The sequence below is a fragment of the Oncorhynchus gorbuscha genome, linkage group LG16 (genome assembly GCF_021184085.1).
Source record: "Oncorhynchus gorbuscha isolate QuinsamMale2020 ecotype Even-year linkage group LG16, OgorEven_v1.0, whole genome shotgun sequence".
Taxonomy (NCBI): Eukaryota; Metazoa; Chordata; class Actinopteri; order Salmoniformes; family Salmonidae; genus Oncorhynchus; species Oncorhynchus gorbuscha.
This window is the reverse complement of record NC_060188.1, coordinates 32085968-32111556: the sequence shown is the minus strand read 5'-3', so window position 1 is coordinate 32111556 and position 25589 is coordinate 32085968. Positions and strand designations below refer to the sequence as shown.

Genomic DNA, 25589 nt, shown 5'->3' with positions numbered 1-25589 from the left:
GTTGAAGAGCATGCATTTAGTTTTAGTTGCATTTAGGAGCAGTTGGAGGCCACAGAAGGAGAGTTGTATGGCATTGAAGTTCATCTGGAGGTTAGTTAACAGTGTCCAAAGAGGGGCCAGAAGTATAGAGAATGGTGTTGTCTGCGTAGAGGTGGTTCAGAGAATAACCAGCAGCCAGACAAAATCATTGATGTATACAGAGAAGAGAGTCGGACCTTTAATTGAACCCTGAGGCACCCCATAGAGACTGTCAGAGGTCCATTTTGACTGTTAGAACGAATGAAAGAAATTCATGAAAGGACTAGATGGATAATAATGTACATGCAAGTCTGTATGAAGGCTGTATAGAAAGACCAGGGCATGGTGAATATTCCCTGTTGTCTCATAGTGAGATAACAGTACAGACTCGATGAAGGCTCTACTGGCTGTTGGATGCAGTTGGATGCTCAAGCTGGATACTGAATGTACTCTTGAACTCTCTCTCAAATAGATCCTTCAATCTTTCGCCCATCACACGGAACTCTGCATTATCCTTCATTAAAAAAAGACAGACACATTTCTTTAGAAAACATAATAAACTAGAAATGCAATAAACACAACTCATTTAGCCTAATTCATATTTGTTATGGATTAAACAAAGACACATTGTTAAAATGTTATACATGCATTAGCGCAATTCCAAGATTTGTTTAAAAAAATGTTGTCTCGAGTCTTCACATTGGATACTGCCGTAGTGCAGTCTTACCCTGTTAAATGTGGCACAGTTGGTGAAGATAAGCAACACATCAGACACAAAATGTTGCACTGACTGGTAGAGATTCTGCTGCAGCTTCTCCACAACCCTGTCCAGCCATATAGGGGTCTTTATCACACTGGTGTAGTTTCTCACCTGGCAATTGAACATACAGTTGAAGTCGGAAGTTTACATACACTTAGGATGGAGTCATTAATACTCATTTTCAACCACTCCACAAATTTGTTGTTCACAAACTATAGTTTTGGAAAGTCGGTTAGGACATCTACTTTGTGCATAACACAAGTAATTTTTCCAACAATTGTTTACAGACAGATTATTTCACTTATAATTCATTGTATCACAATTCCAGTGGGTCAGAGGTTTACATACACTAAGTTGACTGTGCATTTAAACAGCTTGAAAAATTCCAGAAAATTATGTCATGGCTTTAGAAGCTTCTGATAGGCTAATTGACATCATTTGAGTCAATTGGAGGTGTACCTGTGGATGTATTTCAAGGCCTAGCTTCAAAATCAGTGCCTCTTTGCTTGACATAATAGGAAAATCTAAAGAAATCAGAAAAAAAATTGTAGACCTCCACAAGACTGGTTCATCCTTGGGAGCAAATTTCCAAACCCCTGAAGGTAACACGTTCATCTCTACAAGCAATAGTACACAAGTATAAACACCAGGGGCCACGCAGCCGTAATAACTCTCAGCAAGGAGACGCGTTCTGTCTCCTTGAGATGAACGTACTTTGGTGCGAAAAGTGCAAATCTATCCCAGAACATCAGCAAAGGACCTTGTGAAGATGCTGGAGGAAACAGGTACAAAAGTATCTATATCCACAGTAAAACGAGTCCTATATCGACATAACCTGAAAAGCCGCTCTGCAAGGAAGAATCCACTGCTCCAAAACCGCCATAAAAAAGACAGACTACGGTTTGCAACTGCACATGGGGACAAAGATCGTACATTTTGGAGAAATTTCCTCTGGCCTGATGAAACAAAAATAGAACTATTTGACCATGATGACCATCGTTGTGTTTGGAGAAAAAAAGGGGGAGGCTTGCAAGCCGAAGAACAACATCCCAACCATGAAGCACGGGGTGGCGGGATCATGTTGTGGGGGTGCTTTGCTGCAGGAGGGACTGGTGCACTTCACAAAATAGATTGCTTCATGAGGTAGGAAAATGATGTGGATATATTGAAGCAACATCTCAAGACATCAGTCAGGAAGATAAAGCTTGGTTGCAAATGGGTCTTCCAAATGGACAATAACCCCAAGCATACTTCCAAAGTTGTGGCAAAATGGTTTAAGGACAACAAGGTATTGGAGTGGCCATCACAAAGCCCTGACCTTAATCCCATAGAAAGGCCAACAAACTGACTCAGTTACACCAACAACTAATTGGGTGTATGTATGTCTCTCTAATATTATTCTGACATTTCACATTCTTAAAATAAAGTGGTGATCCTAACTGACCTAAGACAGGGAATGTTTACTTGGACTAAATGTCAAGAATTGTGAGAAACTGAGTTTAAGTGGATTTGGCTAAGGTGTATGTAAACTTCCGACTTCAACTGTATATGGAGAGAGAGAGAGAGAGAGAGAGAGAGAGAGAGAGAGAGAGACAAATATCTCCAAGCAAACTTACATTGATGCAAGGATCTGCCACAAAGATGTGGTCCTCGTCCGCATGGTATAGACACAGCAGGAGGTACTGGCATTCCTGTCAGAGTAAACACACCATTATGTGACTGGTCAAAGATTGCTTACATTTAATTCTGAATAATTATTTCATGCGAAGTGTATAATGAAGATTATAATGGACAGGCAATTTGAGGCAATTGGCCCAATGGTAGAAGTCATTCATTCAGGCTCCTCACCAGTAGGTTGTCTGAGACTCGGCGGGTTAAGGCTTCCTGGTAGGTAATTTGTGCGGGGTAGCGCCACGACTGACTGGCCCTCAGTACACAGAATGTACAGATCCACGGACAATCATCCCTGTGATTACACACACACACGCACACAAACATTTCAATAGTGCACAAATAAGCTGACAGCTACGTTTACCTACAGTACACAGAACAAACAGACCTCTCTTGTATCAATCTCTTTCTCTCACACTGTCTCTCATCAATCCTCAAGTCTTCTCACCCCATCATGGCTCCATCCACATTCGGAAGATGACATCTCTGATGGAAGGAGCGGGGACACTCATCACAGCATATCAAGCTACCCTGGCTTCTACAGATGAAGCAGTCGTCATCGTTATCCTGATCATGCTGCCAAGACAGAGAAGAGAGGAAGGTGAGAAGGAATTGGAAACAAACAAGCACCAACTGCCTGTTTGTGTGTTAACGAATATCGTACAGATTTATTTCCCACACCCTCGGGTGTAAAACAAGGACATGCCTTATCACCAACTCTGTTTGCTATGTTTATGAATGATTTGGCAAAATAAATGAAACAGTTAAATACTGGAGTAGGATATGATGATGAAATGCTGATGTATTTTTATGGCAGAAACTGAACAAACCCTGAGGAAAATGTTATTACGTCCAGTCAATTGATTTTCAATTTTGTGGTGGTGAAGACATTCTTGAGTTTACTAGCAACTATAAATATTTGGGTCTTTATTTTGATGAACATAAGACCTTTCAATACAGCACATCTGCCCTGGATGACTCAGCATGTAGCGCTGTTGGGGGATTTATAGGAAAAACAAGAACACTCAAAGATATTGGTTATGCTACATATTCCAAACTTTCAGTGTGTCCTGTTGTGTACTATTCAGCAGGAGTGTGAGATGCTAAGGGGTATCTCAAAGCAGTACTTATTCTTTAGGTGTCCACAAGTTTGCGCCTATGCTGGCAATAACTGGACTGGGAACCCAGGGGAAGTGAGATGGAAGGCGTGCATGGTGAGACTTTGGAATAGACTTGCTGGGAATGTTTTTCAATGGGATCTCTTCACAGGAGGAGTTTGGGCAACCAAAATGTTGGACCTTTTCCAGTAGTCTGACTTTTAACATTTGTACGAAGACCAAATTAAGGGAGATATAGTCACTAGAAACAACTGATAACACAATATGAAAATAAATGGGTGGGGGAGATACAGGCTAGGGTCTTTTTTCTCCATTTCCGCCTGACTGACTTGCCCAAAATATACTGCCTGCTGCTCAGGCCCTGAAGCCAGGATATGCATGTAATTGGTACCATTGGAAAGAAAACAGTCTGACATTTGTAGAAATGTTAAATTAATGTAGGAGACTATAACACACAAGATATGGTAGGAGAAAACCAAAGAAAAACCAACCATATTTTTTTTTTGAGAGCCCATGCTAGAACATATAGGGATTTTTTTGGCTTCCACTGGACATCAGTAGTCTTTGTTCAACGCTTCAGGCTTGTTTCTTCCCAAACGAGGAAGAATTATGAGTTTTGATACAGGGACTCAAGAGTTGGAAATTAGCACCTGCCAATATCATTTTCCTATTAAACATACTTCTTTCCGTTTGAAATATTATAGTTTAATTACATTCTAGGGTATCTGAGGATTGTATATAAACATATTTTGACTTGTTTTAACAAAGTTTAGAGGTAGATTTTTGGATTTCTTTCTCTGCATGTTGAACGAGTGGATTACTCAAATCGATGGCTCCAACTAAACAGACTTTTTGGGATATAAAGAAGGATTTTATCTAACAAAGCGACACTACATGTTGTAGCTGGGACCCTTTGGATCACAAATCAGAGGAATATTTTCAAAAAGTAAGTGAATATTTAATCGCTATTTGGGAATTTATGAAACCTGTGCTGGAGGAAAAATATTTTGATGTGGGGCGCCGTCCTTCAAAGTAAAGCCTATTGTAAATCGGACAGTGCAGTTAGATTAAAAATAATTTAAACTTTTAAACGATATAAGACACTTGTATGTTCCTAAATGTTTAATATTCCTAATTTTTATGATTATTTATTTGAATTGCAGCTTCACAGAAAGTTATCCCGCTTGAGGGGCACCTAGCCTTAAGACGTTTCATAAACCCACGAACCTTTTGATTTGATTAAGTGTGAATTTGTGTACAACCTACCTAAAAGCAAGAGCTCGCCATGTGTAAGACCGGGGATATTTCCCCTGCGTATTGAAACAGGTCGGGATAATGGTAAAATGGATGAGGAAAAACAATGTAACTATTTTGACCTCAAAGAAATAGAGAATAACATTCATTTGAGCATCTATTTCACTTCCTACCACGATATATACATTTTTCCTTATTCCAGAAAGCCCACCAGATTTACCCTGGCAATATGTGGCTGAGTGATGAGGAGAAACTGAAATGTTTTTTTGTACATTGTGTATTTTTGTTTGCTGATTTTTTTTATAAAGCCTGGAATAAAAGAAGGGAGACCAGTAATTAAATTCTAAAAGTATTTAGCTCCTATATAGCAAAGTGCACATTTGTTTATAGATTGTCTGTAGGGCTGTCTCACAGTCTTCTCTCTGATCTCTCTGATCTCACACTTCAATATTCTCTTTGTGCAAGATCAGGTTGAAACACCTTCTGTTTAATTTTTCTGTATTGACTTTTTAATTATTTTTACTGCTCTAGGGTTGTTATTATTATTATTATTATTGCTTGGATAACCTTATCTACTTATTGTGTACTGATTTATTTTTCATTATTCATGCGGTGCTCACTGCGCAGGACACCAGAAGATTTATCACTGTGAATCATTGTCATTTGTTTGTGTCAATTAATCCCGTAAGGGATGGGTTGCCGAATGATGATTTGACATGAAGATGTCATTCATTCATTCATTGCCTTTACAGTGATGTTAAGAAACATCTTGGAATTTCATTATAACAATTGAAGCATTCGTTTAACCAATGTGATTGGCTAGTAAGTGGGTGCCACCGTTTTTCCTGAGGGTCGAGGGAGAAACGTACCCTGTCTTTGGCCGTGGAGCTGCACAGCTTGCACTTACACAGGAGAGAGTGGATGACCAAGATCTTACTCTGGAAATGAGAAACAAACACAGACCGTAGTAGAACTAGTAAAACGTTTTTAAGAAGGGAAATGTTTTCATCGCAGGTCCTTAAAGACCTTGCAGACTATCTTAAGCCATTCCTTGTACAGTAGGTTGGTAAGTGTCAAACACTATTTTTTTCTCTCATCTCCCTTCCTCTATCTCTGTTCTCTTTCCGTCTGCACCTCGATGAGGACGTGGAGTGGTTTCCCGTCCCACTGGATGTCTTTCTTCCAGGAGGGATCTTCCAGATCTGACTCCCCCTTCACAAACTCCACCGGGGTCATCCAGCGCAGCTCCGTACGGATGCTCTTTCCACACGACCCTGGGGCAACAGAGAAGATAGGGGCAGAAGGACAAACTCAAATGAAACCCTACTATAACCTTAATATACATTACATTTGGCGCATTACAGCTGACCAGAGTGACATGGGGCTATGGTAAAATAACTTGTAGCGTATTATAGGTAATAGCAAAAATGGTGTCATTTACTTTCCTTTGTTACGTTTATGTTTGCAGGGACATTTTCAGTACAAGTGCCGGTTTTAGCAAGTCGGCAAACTTTTGACCGTAGTCCCTGGGCAGTACAGACAATGAGCATATACACAGCAGAGAGCAACACATGACAACTAACACTTAGTACGAAGACAGAAAGAGCAATAACACAATAAGCAACCAAACAAAATACAGAAAATGAACAAACAATATCTACATACCTCACAAACTACAGACAGGTTGAGTGTTGCACAGTTACGTGTGTCTGAAGGCAGTGAGTTCCAGACATGGGAAGCTCTCACAGTGAAAGCCGTCTGACTGAAGGTGCTTTTCCTTAAGGGAACTATATAGTCACCTCTCATGGCAGAACTTGTGGATCTGCTGAAATGGGTTTTCTGCTTGATAAAAGCACTAAGTGGGGTCAGTGTTTGAGGTGCAGCCAGAGAAAGAGGGTTGGCAACATGTAAAAGTGTCTCCAGTACCTTCAATAGTTTCAAAGACATGGCAATAGCTATAGAATGTTGTTTATTAAACCTTCTGAGAATAAAAATTGTACCTGATGCAAACCGATCCTTATGTAGCATTCCATTGATGGCTCCACAGGTGACTTTGAAGACTTCCTCTTTTTCCTGCTCAGCTTCTTCCTCCTCCTCTTCCTCCTCATCATTGTCATTCTCCTCAGATTCTGAAGTAAAGATAAACAAAGAGGTTTAGGGAAAGATGGTTTATTATATAAGTGTGAAAGGTCAGGCCTGCGTCACAAAAACTTATAACAAACAAAAACTCAAATTTAGAGACAACACCATCCCCTTTACCAGATAGTCATGTCTAAAGGATTCAGAAAGATTCCATTGAGTTGTGATTGTTGTACATACCTGTGATTGAGCCTGCTGATTGGTTAGAGAGAAACAGTGCTCTCTTGGCCTAGATATGAGTAAAGGGACAGACCAGTTGTACATATATCAGTCACATAATAGACTCTTCTTTATCTAATATGGTAAGAACATGGACAAACAAAATGATCATTGGTCAAAGTATGATCACGCACAAGAAATATAAATTCATGCCTGTATAAACATCAGAATATCATCGGATAAGGCTGAGCTGTTGTCAAGTTCAGATGTTGCAATAAAACTGATTCATGACTAACAATCATAGACAACATGTATTCAGATGCTATGACGATGCAGCACTTTCTCTGCATTTTCAATGTTCCACATGTTTCTATGCCCAGTATGGTATCAGGTTGTACTTAAAGAAGCTGAATTACCATGTGTTACCGTTTTATTCATTCGGAAGGGACCTCCGAACAGTTATTCAGTTATTACAAAGTATTTTTTACATAGAATGATGTGGGTGAACTGTTATCGAGTTATACAGTATGATGTGGATGTACTAAGCATTTGAGAGCATTTGTAGTTTGACTGTTAATCCAGAGGATGTGGTATATTGAAAGATTGGTCTCCTACCTGTGCACTCTTTCTTCTTTTAAAGTCTGGTGAAGTTAAATGGCCTTCCTGAGGTGGGTGAGATAGTGATGGAAGGGGGTAGAGAAAGGGGGACAGACATTGCTTTTTAGTGTTGTGACTGAATGGCATATCAGTGAAATACCTGTTAGTAACCTGTAATACAGTTAGTTTCTTTACAGAAAAACAAAAATTGTTATAATGTGTAGCTATAGTTCGTTGCTCTGTCTGGCCCTATTTTACTGGTATATGTAATGATAAACCGATATGCTGTGGTAAAAGTAGGGGAGACCAGGGTTGTTTGTCACAGTGCTAATTACTACCAACCGAAATGGAGCTGTGTGAATTCTTCAAAATAACGCATCCACCTGGTCAATTCATGTCAGCATGACAAAACATTAAGGTGAGGAGAATGTGTGTTTTTTATAAGTACAAGTAAAGAAAATATGTGTGATATTTTCTTTGTAAATGTTTGAATTATGGGAGTATCCATGAACGTACGTTTGTTGAAAAGAGGAAAGGGAGAGGTATATTTCAAAAAGTCTTTAGGTCAAGCCACGAGTTAACCAGCATCTTAAATGATTGAGTCATCCAGTTAACCTATTTACTTGTGGCCCTGCCTTCACCAAACAACTTTTTAAAAGTATTATATGAGCAAAATTAAACAGGCCAATTTATATAATGAATATGAATTCCTTTAGTCAAGCCTTAAAGCCTTGACTAAAGGCTTCAGTCATACAAAAGTTGAATTGAAATCCGAACTGGTTTTCCAGCAGATTAGTAAAAAATGGCTCACCTCATGTTAAAAAACTTGCCCTTTTCCCTTTATTGAGATTACAAATTCTCACTTTAGGTTATTTGAAAATAATATATATATATCACTATTTTTAAAACAGGCTATAGAAAGCTGGTTGCAATTTCAGTTTTATGCATCAGAAAAGACAGAACAAATTTTAGAATAAATAGTATGGTTAAACTCAAATATACTAATTGATTAAAAAAATATTTATAATCTTTGTTAATGACATGGAAATGTCTGCTATATCCAAAATTACAACCAACTGATTGACACATTATCACAAAAGTGGAAGGGGAAGAAGGTAAGGAACTCTCGGCCCTACATTAAAGACCAACATTTGTTAAAGAAAATTGCGATTGAAAAAATGTATACCAGTTTCATTTAAGGACCTAAAAATTGAAAGCTGCGCCAGGTAGGTCACAAAATAGTTAGGAAGAGATTTTTGATGTTGCCGATTCCATGGTGCGTGGTTTATGAACTGATACACAAAACAACACTGGGTTAAAACGTTTCAGTTTTTCCATTTGATTATTATACAAAATTCTTGCAATCAGATTTTGCTGCGAAGAGATAGATAGCCTAGTGGTTAAGAGCCCTTGTTGATGTGCCCTTGAGCAAGGCACTTAACGCTAATTGCTCCTGTAAATCGCTCTGGATTAGAGCATCAGTTAAATGACGTAAATGTAGCATGTTTTTGGTCGCAAATGTAGGAATGGCTGACGATTTACAACATTTACCTGGAACAAACTCAGCAAATAGCACTGCTGCTATAAAGAGGTCACTTCATTGCCTCTCTCGCACACACACATTATTCCTGTCACACACCCACACACAGACACGTGTGTTCAAACACACAAATAGACACACATTTGCTAAAAATGTAATGTTATTCTTAAGGCATAATTTTTTTAGGAATATTGTTTGATCAAAGAAAGGCTATTTCTAAGAATATGATTGCTACATTGCTTCACTTCTTGTTACAAAAGCAATAAGCAACAAGCAAGCATTGTGACATCCAACCCCACGATGGGGCTGGTTGTCACAGGTGGACAGAGTGTGTTTGAAGGCTTGTGTGAGTGTGAAAGTGTGTGTGTGTGTGTGTGTGTGCGAGTGGTGTTAGTATGCATGTTATGTGTGTGGGTGTCAGGGATTGACATGAATTCAAAGCACACACATAATTGACATTGCCGGACTGCACACGGGACCTGATTGCAGTTAATAAACCCTACAGGGTCTAACCCCTACTGTATAGCCTATAAAAGAAAGTGTGCCTCTTTGAGCTGTCATTGTGACTCTTCAGACAGTCACAAATTTGATAGGTCTATGCACAATTCACTACATATGCGTCTCTGTCACAGACATGAAGTCTGTTAACAATTCAGAGAGGCATGAGGGAAAAGGCTTCTTCTTCTGTCCTAGAGCCTAGGCTACTTTCCTATCCAGTCCCAATCCCGCTGAAACCCCAAATCCTGACTCATGTCACGCATGATAAATCCTAACTTTATTCTGTAATATATAGGTTGCATTGTGAAAGCACGTCTCTAGCCTACGCATATCAAAATATAATGTAATATTTCCCCCACTTCTCTGCGCTGTCTCGTTCTAGCTGCCCATATGAGAGCTTCGGTAGAGAATGTGTGATCAACAAACGATACGAGAGTAGATTTGGATATTAAAGATGCCTTGATATTTAAACTATTTGCATTCTTCACTTCCCCATTATTCATGAGCTGATCTGGTATCTTTATAATCATCAACTAGAATTTTCTAAAATATTCTGACATTTGTTGATTATTAAGTTATCTAGCAAGTTTAGCAACTTCGGTCAGTGGAATTCTCATTTGACTGCAGGTTGTGTGATTTCACAACACTCGGGTTGTGCTCTGTGCGCCCTGAAAGCGCTCTGTGTCGAGATAGCCTACTGCTGAAATGCGCTGAATTAATTGAGGAACATGATAACGTTCAGAATTTATGAACGGCCTGTTTTGTAAATAACAACAATGTCATTGGAGATCAACGATCCTTCTATCAAGGCATCACTACAGATCCGGGTTCAATCCTGGGTTTTGTCGCAGCCGGCTGCATGACCGGGAGACCCATAAGAAGGCGCACAATTGGCCCAGCTGGGTTTGGGCAGGGTTTGGCCAGCTGGGATTTCTTTGTCCCATCGCATAAGAAGGCGCACAATTGGCCCAGCTGGGTTTGGGCAGGGTTTGGCCAGCTGGGATTTCTTTGTCCCATCGCGTTCTAGCGACTCTTCGTGGCGGCCCGGGCGCATGTGCGCTTACTTTAGGTCACCAGCTGTATGGTGTTTCCTCCAACAGATTGGTGCGTCTGGCTTCCGGGTTAAGCGAGCAGTATGTCAAGCGGGGTGGTGGCACCGGGATCCTCATCTCTCCCATGTGGTCATTCTCTCTTTCTCCCCTTACCCATCTGTCTATCGCCTCCTTTGAATTCCATGCTGTCACAGTTACTAGCCCTTTCAAGCTTAACATCCTTATCATTTATCGCCCTCCAGGTTCCCTCGGAGAGTTCATCAATGAGCTTGATGCCTTGATAAGCTCCTTTCCTGAGGACGGCTCACCTCTCACAGTTCTGGGCGACTTTAACCTCCCCACGTCTACCTTTGACTCATTCCTCTCTGCCTCCTTCTTTCCACTCCTCTCCTCTTTTGACCTCACCCTCTCACCTTCCCCCTACTCACAAGGCAGGCAATACGCTCGACCTCATCTTTACTAGATGCTGTTCTTCCACTAACCTCATTGCAACTCCCCTCCAAGTCTCCGACCACTACCTTGTATCCTTTTCCCTCTCGCTCTCATCCAACACCTCCCACACTGCCCCTACTCGGATGGTATCGCGCCGTCCCAACCTTCGCTCTCTCTCCCCCGCTACTCTCTCCTCTTCCATCCTATCATCTCTTCCCTCCGCTCAAACCTTCTCCCACCTATCTCCTGATTCTGCCTCCTCAACCCTCCTCTCCTCCCTCTCTGCATCCCTTGACTCTCTATGTCCCCTATCCTCCAGGCCGGCTCGGTCCTCACCCCCGCTCCGTGGCTCGATGACTCATTGCGAGCTCACAGAACAGGGCTCCGGGCAGCCGAGCGGAAATGGAGGAAAACTCGCCTCCCTGCGGACCTGGCATCCTTTCACTCCCTCCTCTCTACATTTTCCTCCTCTGTCTCTGCTGCTAAAGCCACTTTCTACCACGCTAAATTCCAAGCATCTGCCTCTAACCCTAGGAAGCTCTTTGCCACCTTCTCCTCCCTCCTGAATCCTCCTCCCCCCCCTCCTCCCTCTCTGCAGATGACTTCGTCAACCATTTTGAAAAGAAGGTCGACGACATCCGATCCTCGTTTGCTAAGTCAAACGACACCGCTGGTTCTGCTCACACTGCCCTACCCTGTGCTCTGACCTCTTTCTCCCCTCTCTCTCCAGATGAAATCTCGCGTCTTGTGACGGCCGGCCGCCCAACAACCTGCCCGCTTGACCCTATCCCCTCCTCTCTTCTCCAGACCATTTCCGGAGACCTTCTCCCTTACCTCACCTCGCTCATCAACTCATCCCTGACCGCTGGCTACGTCCCTTCCGTCTTCAAGAGAGCGAGAGTTGCACCCCTTCTGAAAAAACCTACACTCGATCCCTCCGATGTCAACAATTACAGACCAGTATCCCTTCTTTCTTTTCTCTCCAAAACTCTTGAACGTGCCGTCCTTGGCCAGCTCTCCCGCTATCTCTCTCTGAATGACCTTCTTGATCCAAATCAGTCAGGTTTCAAGACTAGTCATTCAACTGAGACTGCTCTCCTCTGTATCACGGAGGCGCTCCGCACTGCTAAAGCTAACTCTCTCTCCTCTGCTCTCATCCTTCTAGATCTATCGGCTGCCTTCGATACTGTGAACCATCAGATCCTCTTCTCCACCCTCTCCGAGTTGGGCATCTCCGGCGCGGCCCACGCTTGGATTGCGTCCTACCTGACAGGTCGCTCCTACCAGGTGGCGTGGCGAGAATCTGTCTCCTCACCACGCGCTCTCACCACTGGTGTCCCCCAGGGCTCTGTTCTTGGCCCTCTCCTATTCTCGCTATACACCAAGTCACTTGGCTCTGTCATAACCTCACATGGTCTCTCTTATCATTGCTATGCAGACGACACACAATTAATCTTCTCCTTTCCCCCTTCTGATGACCAGGTGGCGAATCGCATCTCTGCATGTCTGGCAGACATATCAGTGTGGATGACGGATCACCACCTCAAGCTGAACCTCGGCAAGACGGAGCTGCTCTTCCTCCCGGGGAAGGACTGCCCGTTCCATGATCTCGCCATCACAGTTGACAACTCCATTGTGTCCTCCTCCCAGAGCGCCAAGAACCTTGGCGTGATCCTGGACAACACCCTGTCGTTCTCAACCAACATCAAGGCGGTGGCCCGTTCCTGTAGGTTCATGCTCTACAACATCCGCAGAGTGAACGACCCTGCCTCACACAGGAAGCGGCGCAGTTCCTAATCCAGGCACTTGTCATCTCCCGTCTGGATTACTGCAACTCGCTGTTGGCTGGGCTCCCTGCCTGTGCCATTAAACCCCTTCAACTCATCCAGAACGCCGCAGCCCGTCTGGTGTTCAACCTTCCCAAGTTCTCTCACGTCACCCCGCTCCTCCGTTCTCTCCACTGGCTTCCAGTTGAAGCTCGCATCCGCTACAAGACCATGGTGCTTGCCTACGGAGCTGTGAGGGGAACGGCACCTCAGTACCTCCAGGCTCTGATCAGGCCCTACACCCAAACAAGGGCACTGCGTTCATCCACCTCTGGCCTGCTCGCCTCCCTACCACTGAGGAAGTACAGCTCCCGCTCAGCCCAGTCAAAACTGTTCGCTGCCCTGGCCCCCCAATGGTGGAACAAACTCCCTCACGACGCCAGGACAGCGGAGTCAATCACCACCTTCCGGAGACACCTGAAACCCCACCTCTTTAAGGAATACCTAGGATAGGATAAAGTAATCCTTCTCACCCCCCCCCCCTTAAAATATTTAGATGCACTATTGTAAAGTGACTGTTCCACTGGATGTCATAGGGTGAATGCACCAATTTGTAAGTCGCTCTGGATAAGAGCGTCTGCTAAATGACTTAAATGTAAATGTAAATGTAAGAAGCAGTGTGGCTTGGCGGGTCGTGTAACCTTCACCTCTCCAGAGTCAGTGCGGGAATTGCAGCTATGGGACAAGATGGCAACTACCAATTGAATGTCACGAAATTGGAGAGAAAAAAATATATATTGAAAAAATAATTATAAGTTCATTCTAACATGACTAAATAGCAGTTTTCTTTGCTCTGAAATCTTTACATAATGGTGCAGCGCCCCTCTTATTTGGGGAGAACCCTGGCATCGTGACCATATCTTGGTTGGGAAAAATGGGCACTTCCAGTTGTTATGGACATTTCCCGGGGCTCTGGATAATTATGAATTATTCCTGGTATTGAGACTTGGTAGATTCTCGGGAAAATATTAATTCCAAGTGGGTGTATGTAGTGTGCGTTTTTATGTGTGTGTCGGGGAGTCAGTGTAAGTATGTGTGAATGTGTGCATAGAATCAGTGCAAGAGAGTTATTGCAAAAAAGGGTCAATGCAGGTAGTCTGGGTAGCCATTTGATTAGCTATTTAGCAGTCTTGTTTATAAGTATTATGGCTTGGCGGTAGATGCTGTTCAGGGTCCTGTTGGTTCCAGACTTGGTACATTGGTACCACTTACCGTGCAGTAGCAGAATGAATAGTCTATGACTTGGGTGGCTGGAGTCTTTGACATTTTTTGGGCCTTCCTCTGACACTATCTGGTATAGAGCTCCTGGACAGCAGAGAGCTTGGCCCCGGTGATGTACTGGACCATACACACTACCCCCTGTAGCGCCTTGCTGTTGGATGCCAAGCAGTTGTCATACCAAGTGATGATGCAGCCAGTCAAGATGCTCTCAATGGTGCAGCTGTATAACTTTTTGAGGATCTGAGGGCCCATGCCCAATCTTTTCAGCCTTTCCTCAGGGGGAACGACCATGATAGATGGACCATGATAGATCCTTAGTGATGTGGACACCGAGGAACTTGAAGCTCAGGACCGGCTCCACTACCGCCCTGTCGATGTGAATGGGGGTGTGCTCGGCCCTCCGTTTCCTGTAGTCCACGATCAGTTATTTTGTGTTGCTGACGTTGAAGGAGAGGTTGTTGTCCTAGCACTACACTGTCAGGTCTCTGACCTCCCTTTAGGTTCTCAACGTCGTCGGTGATCAGGCCTACTACAGTCGTGTTGTCGGCAAACTTAATGATGGTGTTGAAGTCGCGCGTGGCCACTGAGTCATAGGTAAACAGGGAGTACAGGAGGGGACTAAGCACACACCCCTGACGTGCCCTGGTCTTGAGGGTCAGCGTGACAGATGTGTTGTTGCCTACCCTCACCACCTGGGTGCGCCTGTCAGGAAGTCCAACATCCAGTTGCAGAGGGAGGTGTTCAGTCCCAGGGCACTTAGCTTAGTGATGAGCTTCGAGGGTACTATGGTGTTGAACTCTGAGCTGTAGTCATTGAATAGCATTCTCAAGTAGGTGGTCCTTTTGTCCAAGTGGGAAAGAGCAGTGTGGAGTGCAATAGAGATTGCGTCATCTATGGATGACGGGTCAGGATTAGGTTGAAAATGTCCGTGCAGACACTTGCCAGCTGGTCAGTGCATGCTCTGAGTGCGCATCCTGGTAATCTGTCTGGCCCTGCAGCCTTGTGAACGTTAACCTGTTTAAAGATCTTACAGTGACTCCATTTTTTTATAAGATATGAAGATAAAAAGGGTCAGCCCCCATTTCAACCCAAGACCTTGGTGTTCCTCCTAATATTGAAGAGTGTTGTAAGATATACTGGTGCTGAGAAATACACATAAGAGTAAAATGTGTGACAACCAACGGCAGTCTCCTCTATATGATATTGTATATATGAAACATACCTTTTTATATATATCACAGTGTAATGTATGGCAACATTGTCCAAATGACATAGTCTTGATTAGAGTATGGAAAGTGACCAAGCTGTTTAACTTTTCTGTGTTATCACGTTTGGTTGAATTGTGTTTTTAAATGGTCAAATAAATTAAATCAAAATATATGCTGTACCTGGATCAGTTTTTCCAGAGTGGTGCCTCTACAGCGGATACTGCACTTCCAGTTCTTACTGCTCTTCTTCCCCCCAAACTCCTGAAAGCCACTTGGGGTGAACCATCGACCCTGGACCACAATGCACCTCTTCCCTGAAAGAAACCAATGAGTAAGTCAGACGTCAACCAGCAACCCCGGACCACAATTCTCCTCTCCCCTGGGACAAACCAATGAGGAAGTCAGACATCAACCAGCAAATCTGAACCACAATGCACCTCTCCCCTGAGACAAACCAATGAGGAAGTCAGACATCATACACACCACCACAAATTAAGACCATGCAATGTCAAATAGACCGTAGTACACATGTGCCTGACTGTGATTGAAACCTGGGAGTTTTTTTGTTTGATTTAAAACTGTCGTAAAAAAATCCTAGGACCTTTTCTGAGATGTTTGTGGATACGGGCCCTGGTTTTGATGAGTTTTTAAAGGGGCAACCAGCAATTTGAACAATAAGAAACCATTCCACACCACTGTTTCGTTGCAAGCTCAGGGATGGTGGTGGAAAAAAAGAGCTATGGAGTCAAGGACTGACCATCCATGCTGTTAACATTCTAGTTTTAACCATGTTTTGAGGGTATAGAGTGTGTGTTTACATGTACTTTGTTTACAAACATTGGAGTTAAATAAGCGTATACAGCATTTTGTTCTGATGGGGTACAACAGTTGAACTAATCTCATGAGGTATTTATAAGTTATATTTTTCAAGAATTAATGGGTACATGTCATAAATGTATAAATCCAAAAATGTATGTAGCAACTGCAGATTGCCACTTGGTCTCAGGCAAGGATATTCGCCCAAAACACATCCACCATTACACATAAACACATCATTTAAAGTCCTTGTTATGACCTACCTTTGGCCAGCTTGTCCCTGTTGAGCGTGCCTTCTTTGTCCCCACAGGTGACTGGGAGCTGGGTCTTGTAGATGGGCCAGGTCCAGATGTCAGCTTTCTCATTCTTACTGAAAGGAGCTGCATGGGGACACGGTGGGGACAGTCATTAAGATGTGACTTGAAAAAAATATATATTCACCCCCCCTAAAAAACAAACCTACTACCTACGCTATGAATTCAGGAGTCAATATTTACTCAAGAAAATGTCTGTTTGAAGTTACAGAGGTACTTTAGACTTCCCTACTCAAGGCTTCCTCTTTCCCCCAGGGAACATGAAGCCTGGGACTCACAGTAGGTCGGCCTCTGAACTTTCCTCTTCTGACTGGGGTTGGACTGTGTGGACGTGCTGGGCTGCTCCTCCACACTCTCACTTCTCTTTTTCTGGTTCCTCTTTTTCCTTCTTGTCTTCTCTTCCTTATCATCTCCTTCCACTGAACCCTTCTTCTTCTTATCCTCCTCCCCCTCTTCCTTCTCCACCTTCTCTGGCAGTTTCTCGTAGAATGTGAACGACCCTACAAGGGATTGGTGTCAAAATGTTGTAAACCATGCAACCTAATTCATGTACATCTAATAAAAAAGTATTATTATTACAAATTAGACAGGGCATTGAACCTCAACTTCAAAGTATCCACCATTGTGAACGACATGTATACTCTACTAGGAGTTAGAATTATATATAGATATTAACCTATCCATACAAATGCCATAATAATACCATAATAATAAAACAATAAGAGTGAAGGCTCCAGAACTGACCGTCCAGCAGGCGGTTTCGGAGCAGGCGTAACGTGGGGTACTGCAGCAGGAGGTGGTCCCTGAACACACATTTCCAGAACACCTTGATGCTGTTGGGCCTCTCTGCTGCCACCCAGTCCAACACCTGGTACACACCCTTCTCCCTCACCTCCTTACTCTTACACCGAATCAGCTTCTGCAGGAGGGGTCAAATACAACACCATGGTCCAATTTGTGGGGGTTAACAATTTGTGGCTGGAGTAGAGAGGTAGATTTGATTCTCTAGATGCAACTGCCATCCCAATCAGTTCCTTTTTACAGACAGAAATTCATGGACACACGTCAGGCATTACTAATCAATGACCATCAACTCCAAAGTCCACTCTTACAATAACATTCAAAGACCTGTTATTTATATTTTTTGTACCCAGCTAGTAATAGGACAGTGAATGGTCTTAGTGTACAAAGAACACTCCTAGAATTAGTGTTGACCCAATGAACGCCGGAGATCCTCAAGGAACCTCTAGCAGTCAACCTGGGAAATGGTTACAATCGTTTTTCTCATTTTAATTTTTCTCATCGTTTTTTTAAAACACTTAAAATAAGGGCTGTGTTTCATGTAGGCTTACCTGGCGTGACGTTTTGATAACCGTGTAATTCTCTCTAGGACAAGGTAACTTTTATCAATATATTCACCTGTATTTACCGCCCCCCCCCCCCAAAAAAATGAAACACTATTTAGCTGCTAATGAGGTTATCATAAAGAACCACAAATGCCATGATGATCTGGACGAGACTTCTGAATCGAGGCAACGGTTAGAATCTCTGGATTAACTATCTAATGTTAGCTAAATGTAGTCATGAATACATGATCTACATTTCTTTAAATTGACAATTCTGTGAAATGTATTGTGCAAGTATAACATTGACACAATAACTATTTGCAAAGGTCTCAGCTAGAAATGATGTGCAGGAGCTTGCAGGGATTTGTAGTCTTGCAGGATGTCTACTTTGATGCTAATTAGCACTTTCGAATTTGAGCGTTATAGAACCGAATATATTGATAAAAGTCACCTTCTCTGAGAGAGATTTACAGCAGTCCTGCAGAGGAATGAATGGAATTACTATACAGTAATACAGTATTTCAGGAAGAAATTAAATGTATTTAAATATTTTTTGTTGTAGTGGAGACAGTAACATTAATATTCAAAAACCAAATAGTTTAAGGAATTGTTAAAAATATTTATCTTATGTTTAGCTCACATTTTATCATTTTAAAGTATGCAATAAACTCGTCAAAAATGTATGTATATTTTTTTACAATGGAAGAGTACCAAGATGGCTGCACAGTGGCTTCAATACAGTTACCACTTTCAGTCATCCAGGGTTATACACATAATTGACCTTTACACAGGGGTTCCTCGAAGACCCTCGATGACCCTTTCCAGAGCAGTTCCTCAAGGAACCTTTTTCAACCGGCAAGTTCCGCTGGTGTGGCAACCCAAAAGGTTCTTCCAGGAACTTTCAAAATAGGAGGAAGAATTTTACCAAAGAATTCTGTATTCTGCATTCTACAATTTGTTTTGTTACAAGGTTGGATCAGGGTTTTATTCGGTAGAGTACTACAGTACAATAAGATGTACAGTAGAGTTTAAATCAGTAGAGTAGTACAGTACAGTTTAGTTCAGTAGAGTAAATTATTAAACAATACAGTACATTATACTGAACTATACTCTACTATGCTGTACTCTAATGTACTGAACTATACTTATTTTATTTACCATACTGTGCTCTACTGTATTGCACTGTACTCTACCGTATTGTACTGTACTCTCCTGTACAAAATCTGAACCAATTATATACATTTATGTTTGGACCAAATATTGTCTGGACAAAATATGAACCAATCATCCATGTCTATGTTTGGGCTAAATCAAGGCCGGTCGGGACAGGACCAAATCTGAACCAAACATAGACGTCTATGATTGGTTCAGATTTGGTCCAAACATCTACGCCCGTGGATGTTGGAATAAAGGCCGCTCTGGACCACACCAAAATAATACGTTAAAAAATAAAATCCGGACAAGAATTTTAAAAAGACGTCAGCATTGGTCTGTGCTTAGTGGGATTTAGTTTATTGCTGCTTGGTTAACCTATTTCCACCCAGACGTGCCACTATGCAAATCTTATGCCATTAGTAACCCTGACATGTAATCCATAGTTCTTTTATATTTTATATTGAAAAGCATGTAAAAAAAATATGTTTTAATCTCAGTCACAATTGTGACTGATAGGAACATGCAGTGCTCTGACGATAATAAAATTTAAACACATTTACCACTATTCCTCAACCGCAATATCTATATACAGTGCATTCGGAAAGAATTCAGACGCCTTGACTTTTGTTACGTTACAGCCTTATTCTAAAATGTATTAAATTGATGTTTTCCCCTCATCAATCTACACACAATACCCCATAATGACAAAGCAAAAACAGTTTTTAGACATTTTTTAGACATAAAAATTTAATATCACATTTACATAAATATTCAGAGCCTTACTCAGTACTTTGTTGAAGCACCTTTGGCAATGATTACAGCCTCGAGTCTTCTTGGGTATGACGCTACAAGCTTACCACACCTGTATTGGCAGAGTTTCTCTCATTCTTTTCTGCAGATCCACTCAAGCTCTGTCAGGTTGGACGGGGAGCGTGGTTGCACAGCTATTTTCAGGTCTCTCCAGAGACATTTGATCAGGTTCAAGTCCGGGCTTTGGCTTGGCCACTCAAGGCCATTCAGAAACTTGTCCTGAAGCCACTCCTGCATTGTCTTAGGGTCGTTGTCCTGTTGGAAGGTGAACCTTTGCCCCAGTCTGAGTTCATGAGCACTCCTTTCCTCTTTCCCTCGATCCAGACTAGTCTCCACGTCCCTGCTGCTGAAAAACATCCCCACAGAATGATGCTGCCACCACCATGCTTCACTGTAGGGATGGGGCCAGATTTCCTCCAGATGCTTGGCATTATCCTGTGGATAGGGGCATTGTCATCCTGGAAGAGACCACTCTCATCAGGTGAGAAATTATTCATCCTAGATTGAAGGTGATCACTCAGAACGGCTGTGTATATATCCGTGTTCACCTTGCCCTCTAAGGTACTGAGTAAACCAAAACCATGCCAGGAAAATGCACCCCACACCATAACAGAGCAGCCAGAACTCTTATTTTATGTTTCCTTTATTTTTTTTCAGGTACCTGTATATCCAGCTATTCTCTGCACACCCCAACCCTGTTATTTACATATCTTACTCATGTGACCATTGACCTGTATACACTTATCATTTCATAGAAGAATAGTACAGTGTTATAACACCAATTAGTCAACTAAGCCTGATTACTCGTAAACTGTAAAGCAGGTCTATCCCTGCATAGTAGGGCCGTAGCTACATACAGTTGAAAAAGGAATAAGATTACATACACTTAGGTTGAAGCCATTAATACTTGTTTTTCAACCACTCCACAAATTTCTTGTTAACAAACTATAGTTTTGGCAAGTTGGTTAGGACATCTACTTTGTGCATGACACAAGTAATTTTTCCAACAATTGTTTACAGACAGATTATTTCACTTATAATTCACTGTATCACAATTCCAGTGGGTCAGAAGTTTACATACACTAAGTTGACTGTGCATTTAAACAACTTGGAAAATTCCAGACAATAATGTCATGGCTTTAGAAGCTTCTGGTACATCATTTGAGTCAATTGGAGGTGTACCTGTGCATTGTCACTTTCAATTTGGTTTCTTCCTTCACAGACTTCCTCAGATGATGATCTCTTCCTAAATATTTGGTGAAATCATTCACCAATCTCGTGTAATTACAGTAAAATACTGTGAAATATAAACCCTCACCTCAATAAATGTAATTAATTTATCCAATCATTCATTCATTTCAATGATGGTAGCATTTACTTTTTTTTACAATATAGACCTAATACAGTCGATTTTAGGGTAATGTACTGTGTCATTACACAGTACTTGCTATGATACTGTATTTATATTACAGTAGGTGTACTTTAATATTAAATACATAATTTTACTTGCCCCCGAGCTGCCAATAAATGACGTAAAATACATAATGACCCCTTTAAAGTAAATGTATTGAAAATTAAGGCACATATGTAAACTCGACCCTTAAACATTCAACAAAATATCTAAACATTTAAACTATTTATTTGTTTTTTTAGCTTACAGAAGTCGGTTTACAAAAGTTGTTTTTCGGTATTGTGACAGATGGGATTAAATTGAACCTTTGAGTGGGCAGGCGGATATGTCTATAGAAATGTGTCGCTTTGGATAAAAGCGTCTGCTAAATGGCATATATTATATTATTATTATTATTAAATGTTGCGGTCACTACTGCTCACCGTGTGCATTTTCTCTGGAATGAAGTGGTGGTCTCGGAGCTGGTTAAGAAAAGTGTGTGGTTGCTCCATGCACGACATTTCTGTTCTACTACAGCGGAAAAACCGCAGTAACTCCTCATCGGTCAAAAAATCCAACGGGTCCATTGGCGCCGATCGCAAATGCAGTCCACCTCTTCAATTCAGTTTTCTTTGTTGAAAAAAAAATGCAATATTTACCAGATGACTGAATATTATTAACATTTTAATAATTAACGAACCGGTTCATATTGGGTTGCACATATAGATTCAGAAATGAAAGTATGATTGTAGGCTATTTACATTTCAATACAGGCCCAGGGTGGATAGATTCATTCAGACGATAGACACGCAAAAGCATTCGAGACGAAAATAGTCTACATTCCAGTTTGGACGATGGACGTAATCAAAAAGTTTTCAGCTGTAGGCCTACAACATGTTGTTATTGTTATTTTCGAGAAAAAAAAAATAGATCTCCTGCCAGCACGGAAGGCCACTTCAAATTACTTTTGGAAAGTGAAAGTGCCCATATGACTGTAGAGTACTGGCCACTCTGCCACCCTAGACGAGATGACTACTTTTCCGCCCTTTACGAGAATAGTCCCAGTAAGCAAAATTTACGTTAAAAAGACGTCTAAAATACGTATTTTTCCAGACGTTGAAGTCAATTTCTGAAAGGTGAAAAAAGTATTCTCCAGATTACATTACATTTAAGTCATTTAGCAGACGCTCTTATCCAGAGCGACTTACAAATTGGTGCATTCACCAGATGTTGAAATCAGGTTCATTTTCGGTTCTGATTGAAAGTTGAAAATACATCATTAATAGACCTCTACGTTTGGGCCAAATCAAGACTGGCCCAGACCGGACAAAATCTGAACCAAACACAGACCCCTATGATTTGTTCAGATTTGGACCAAAAACCAACATCCGTGGATAAGGAAATCAAGACCTGTCCAGATGGCACCAAAAAAGACATCTAAGATGTCCAAAAGGCATCAGTGTCGGTCAATGCTGTGAACTTGATCTCCACTATAAAAATCATCTAGACAATATCTCACAATACGATTAGACTAACATTTAGTTTTAAACAGCGGAGATTTGTATAAACCTTACTATCTGTCTCTCTAAGATTTGCAACATTGTTTCAATATTCAAATCCAATTTCCAACTGTCCAAATCAAACCCCCCCCAAAAAAGTTTATTGGTCACATACACATGGTTAGCAGATGTTAATGCGAGTGTAGCGAAATGCTTGTGCTTCTAGTTACAACAGTGCAGTGTCATGACGTTGGCCTGGAGGCTAGGTTTATGACAGCCATAAATACCTCTTCCCCCCTTTTCCCTCTCTCTACCCTACCGAGGTTACATTTGCAAAACCCTTGGTTAACATGGAGATTCTGGGAACATCAGAAGGTGGGTGGAAATGACCTATATTCTGGCAATCCGAACAATGGAACATATGCGGTGGTACTTAACCTCTTCAACCTATGGGGGCGCTATGTCATTATTGGATAAACAAATGTGCCCGTTTTAAGCGCAATATTTTGTCACGAAAAGATGCTCGAACTATGCATATAATTGGCAGCTTTGGAATGAAAACACTCTGACGTTTCCAAAACTGCAAAGATATTATCTGTGAGTGCCCCAGAACTGATGCTACAGGCGAAACCAAGATGAAACTTCAAACAGCAAATGAGCAGGATTTTTGACGCTCTGTTTTTCATTGTCTCCTTATATGGCTGTGAAAGCGCCACGAATTAGCCTGCCCTTTCTATCGTTTCTCCAAGTTGTCTGCAGCATTGTGACGTATTTGTAGGCATATCATTGGAAGATTGGCCATAAGAGACTACATTTACCAGGGGTCCGCCCGGTGTCCTTTGTTGAAATTGTTGCGTAATCTCCAAGCTGCTCACATTCATCCATGTGATTGAGACAGAGAGGAGACTTCCAGGAATGATATATCATGAAGAGACATGTAAAAACCACCTTGAGGTTTGATTCTAAACAACGTTTACCATGTTTCAGTCGATATTATGGAGTTAATGTGGAAGAAAGTTTGTCATTTGGATGAATTAATTTTCATTTTTTTTTTGGTAGCCAAACATGACGCAGAAAACGGACCGATTTCTCCTGCACAAATAATCTTTCAGGAAAAACTGAACATTTGCTATCTAACTGAGAGTCTCCTCATTGAAAACATCCGAAGTTCTTCAAAGGTAAATGATTTTATTTGAATGCTTTTCTGGATTTTGTGAAAATGTTGCCTGCTGAATGCTAACGCTAAATGCTAACGCTAAATGCTAACGCTAGCTATCAATACTGTTACACAAATGCTTGTTTTGCTATATTTTTTAAAATCTGAGATGACAGTGTTGTTAACAAAAGGCTAAGCTTGAGAGCTAGCATATTGATTTAATTTCATTTGCGATTTTCAGGAATAGTTAACGTTGTGTTATGCTAATGAGCTTGCTGATAGATTTACACAATCCTGGATCATTTTTTTTCTTCTTAGCTAAACGTGATGCACAAAATGGAGCGATTTCTCCTAAACAAATAATCTTTCAGGAAAAACTGAACATTTGCTATCTAACTGAGAGTCTCCTCATTGAAAACATCAGAAGTTCTTCAAAGGTAAATGATTTTATTTGAATGGTTTTCTGGTTTTTGTGAAAATGTTGCCTGCTGAATGCTAACGCTAAATGCTATGCTATGCTATGCGGTCTTCCTCCTCTTCATCTTAAGACAAGAGGCGAGAAGGATCAGAGGACCAAAATGTGGCGTGGTATGTGTTCATGGTGAATATGTAATTAAAGAAAGTACTGAACACTGCATACACAAACAATAAACCAATAACGACCGTGAAGCTACAAATGAGACCTGTGCTGACACAAGCAACTAGCATAGACAATCACACACGGACAAACAGTGCAACCCAGGCTACCTAAGTATGATTCTCAATCAGAGACAACTAATGACACCTGCCTCTGATTGAGAACCATACTAGGCCGAAAACATACAAATCCCCAAATCATAGAAAAACAAACATAGACTGCCCACCCAACTCACGCCCTGACCATATTAAATAAATACAAAACAAAGGAAATAAAGGTCAGAATGTGACAGTGTGATTAGTTAGGTATTTAGTAAATAAATAATAAAACCCAATTTTGTATTGCTGATTCAACTTGTGAGCCAGGGTTCATGCAGATAACCAAGAATTGACTACTTTCAGATGAGTCTGAATTAAGATGACGATTAATATTGACTGCTATTGATGTAAAATATTACTAGGTCTTTAAGAGTTTATTCGGAAGATAACAGCTCTATAAATATTATTTTGTGGTGCCCCGTGTAATGGTCGTTGGTGGAAGAAGGTGATGACCAATGCGCAGCGTGGTAAGTGTTCATATTCTTTAATAGCACTCAGAACACTAAAATACGAAACCAACAAGAGAACGAAATTAAACCGAAACAGTTCTGTCTGGTACAGATACGAAAGAGAAAATAATCACCCAAACTCAAGGTTGAAAAACAGGCTGCCTAAGTATGGTTCTCAATCAGGGACAACGATTGACACCCTCCTCTGATTGAGAACCATACCAGGCCAAACACAGAAATACCAAATCATAGAAAAAAGAACATAGACTGCCCACCCAACTCACGCCCTGACCATACTAAAACAAAGACATCACAAAGTAACTAAGGGCAGAACTTGACACCCCGACTCTCTAGTTAATTACATTTACATGATTAGCTCAATCAGGTAATATTAATTACGGATAAATTATTTTATAGAATATCATG

At 41.4% G+C, this 25589-nt stretch overlaps 1 protein-coding gene across 1 annotated transcript; it reads right to left on the bottom strand.

Moving 5' to 3' along the window:
• Nucleotides 1-31: 31 nt before the first annotated feature.
• LOC124000223 (nuclear body protein SP140-like) lies at nt 32-22336 on the bottom strand. The gene is made up of 16 exons (XM_046306436.1): nt 22086-22336; nt 21768-21954; nt 17368-17542; nt 16902-17123; nt 16573-16689; nt 15674-15807; nt 7735-7782; nt 7141-7189; nt 6822-6950; nt 5956-6095; nt 5691-5759; nt 2898-3025; nt 2627-2744; nt 2395-2469; nt 746-889; nt 32-532 (listed from the first exon to the last, which is right to left on the bottom strand). Exons 2-16 carry the CDS (start codon nt 21909-21911, stop codon nt 419-421), a joined length of 1806 nt encoding a protein of 601 aa, XP_046162392.1. The 5' UTR covers nt 21912-21954; nt 22086-22336; the 3' UTR covers nt 32-418.
• Between the last annotated feature and the right edge of the window lie 3253 nt (nt 22337-25589).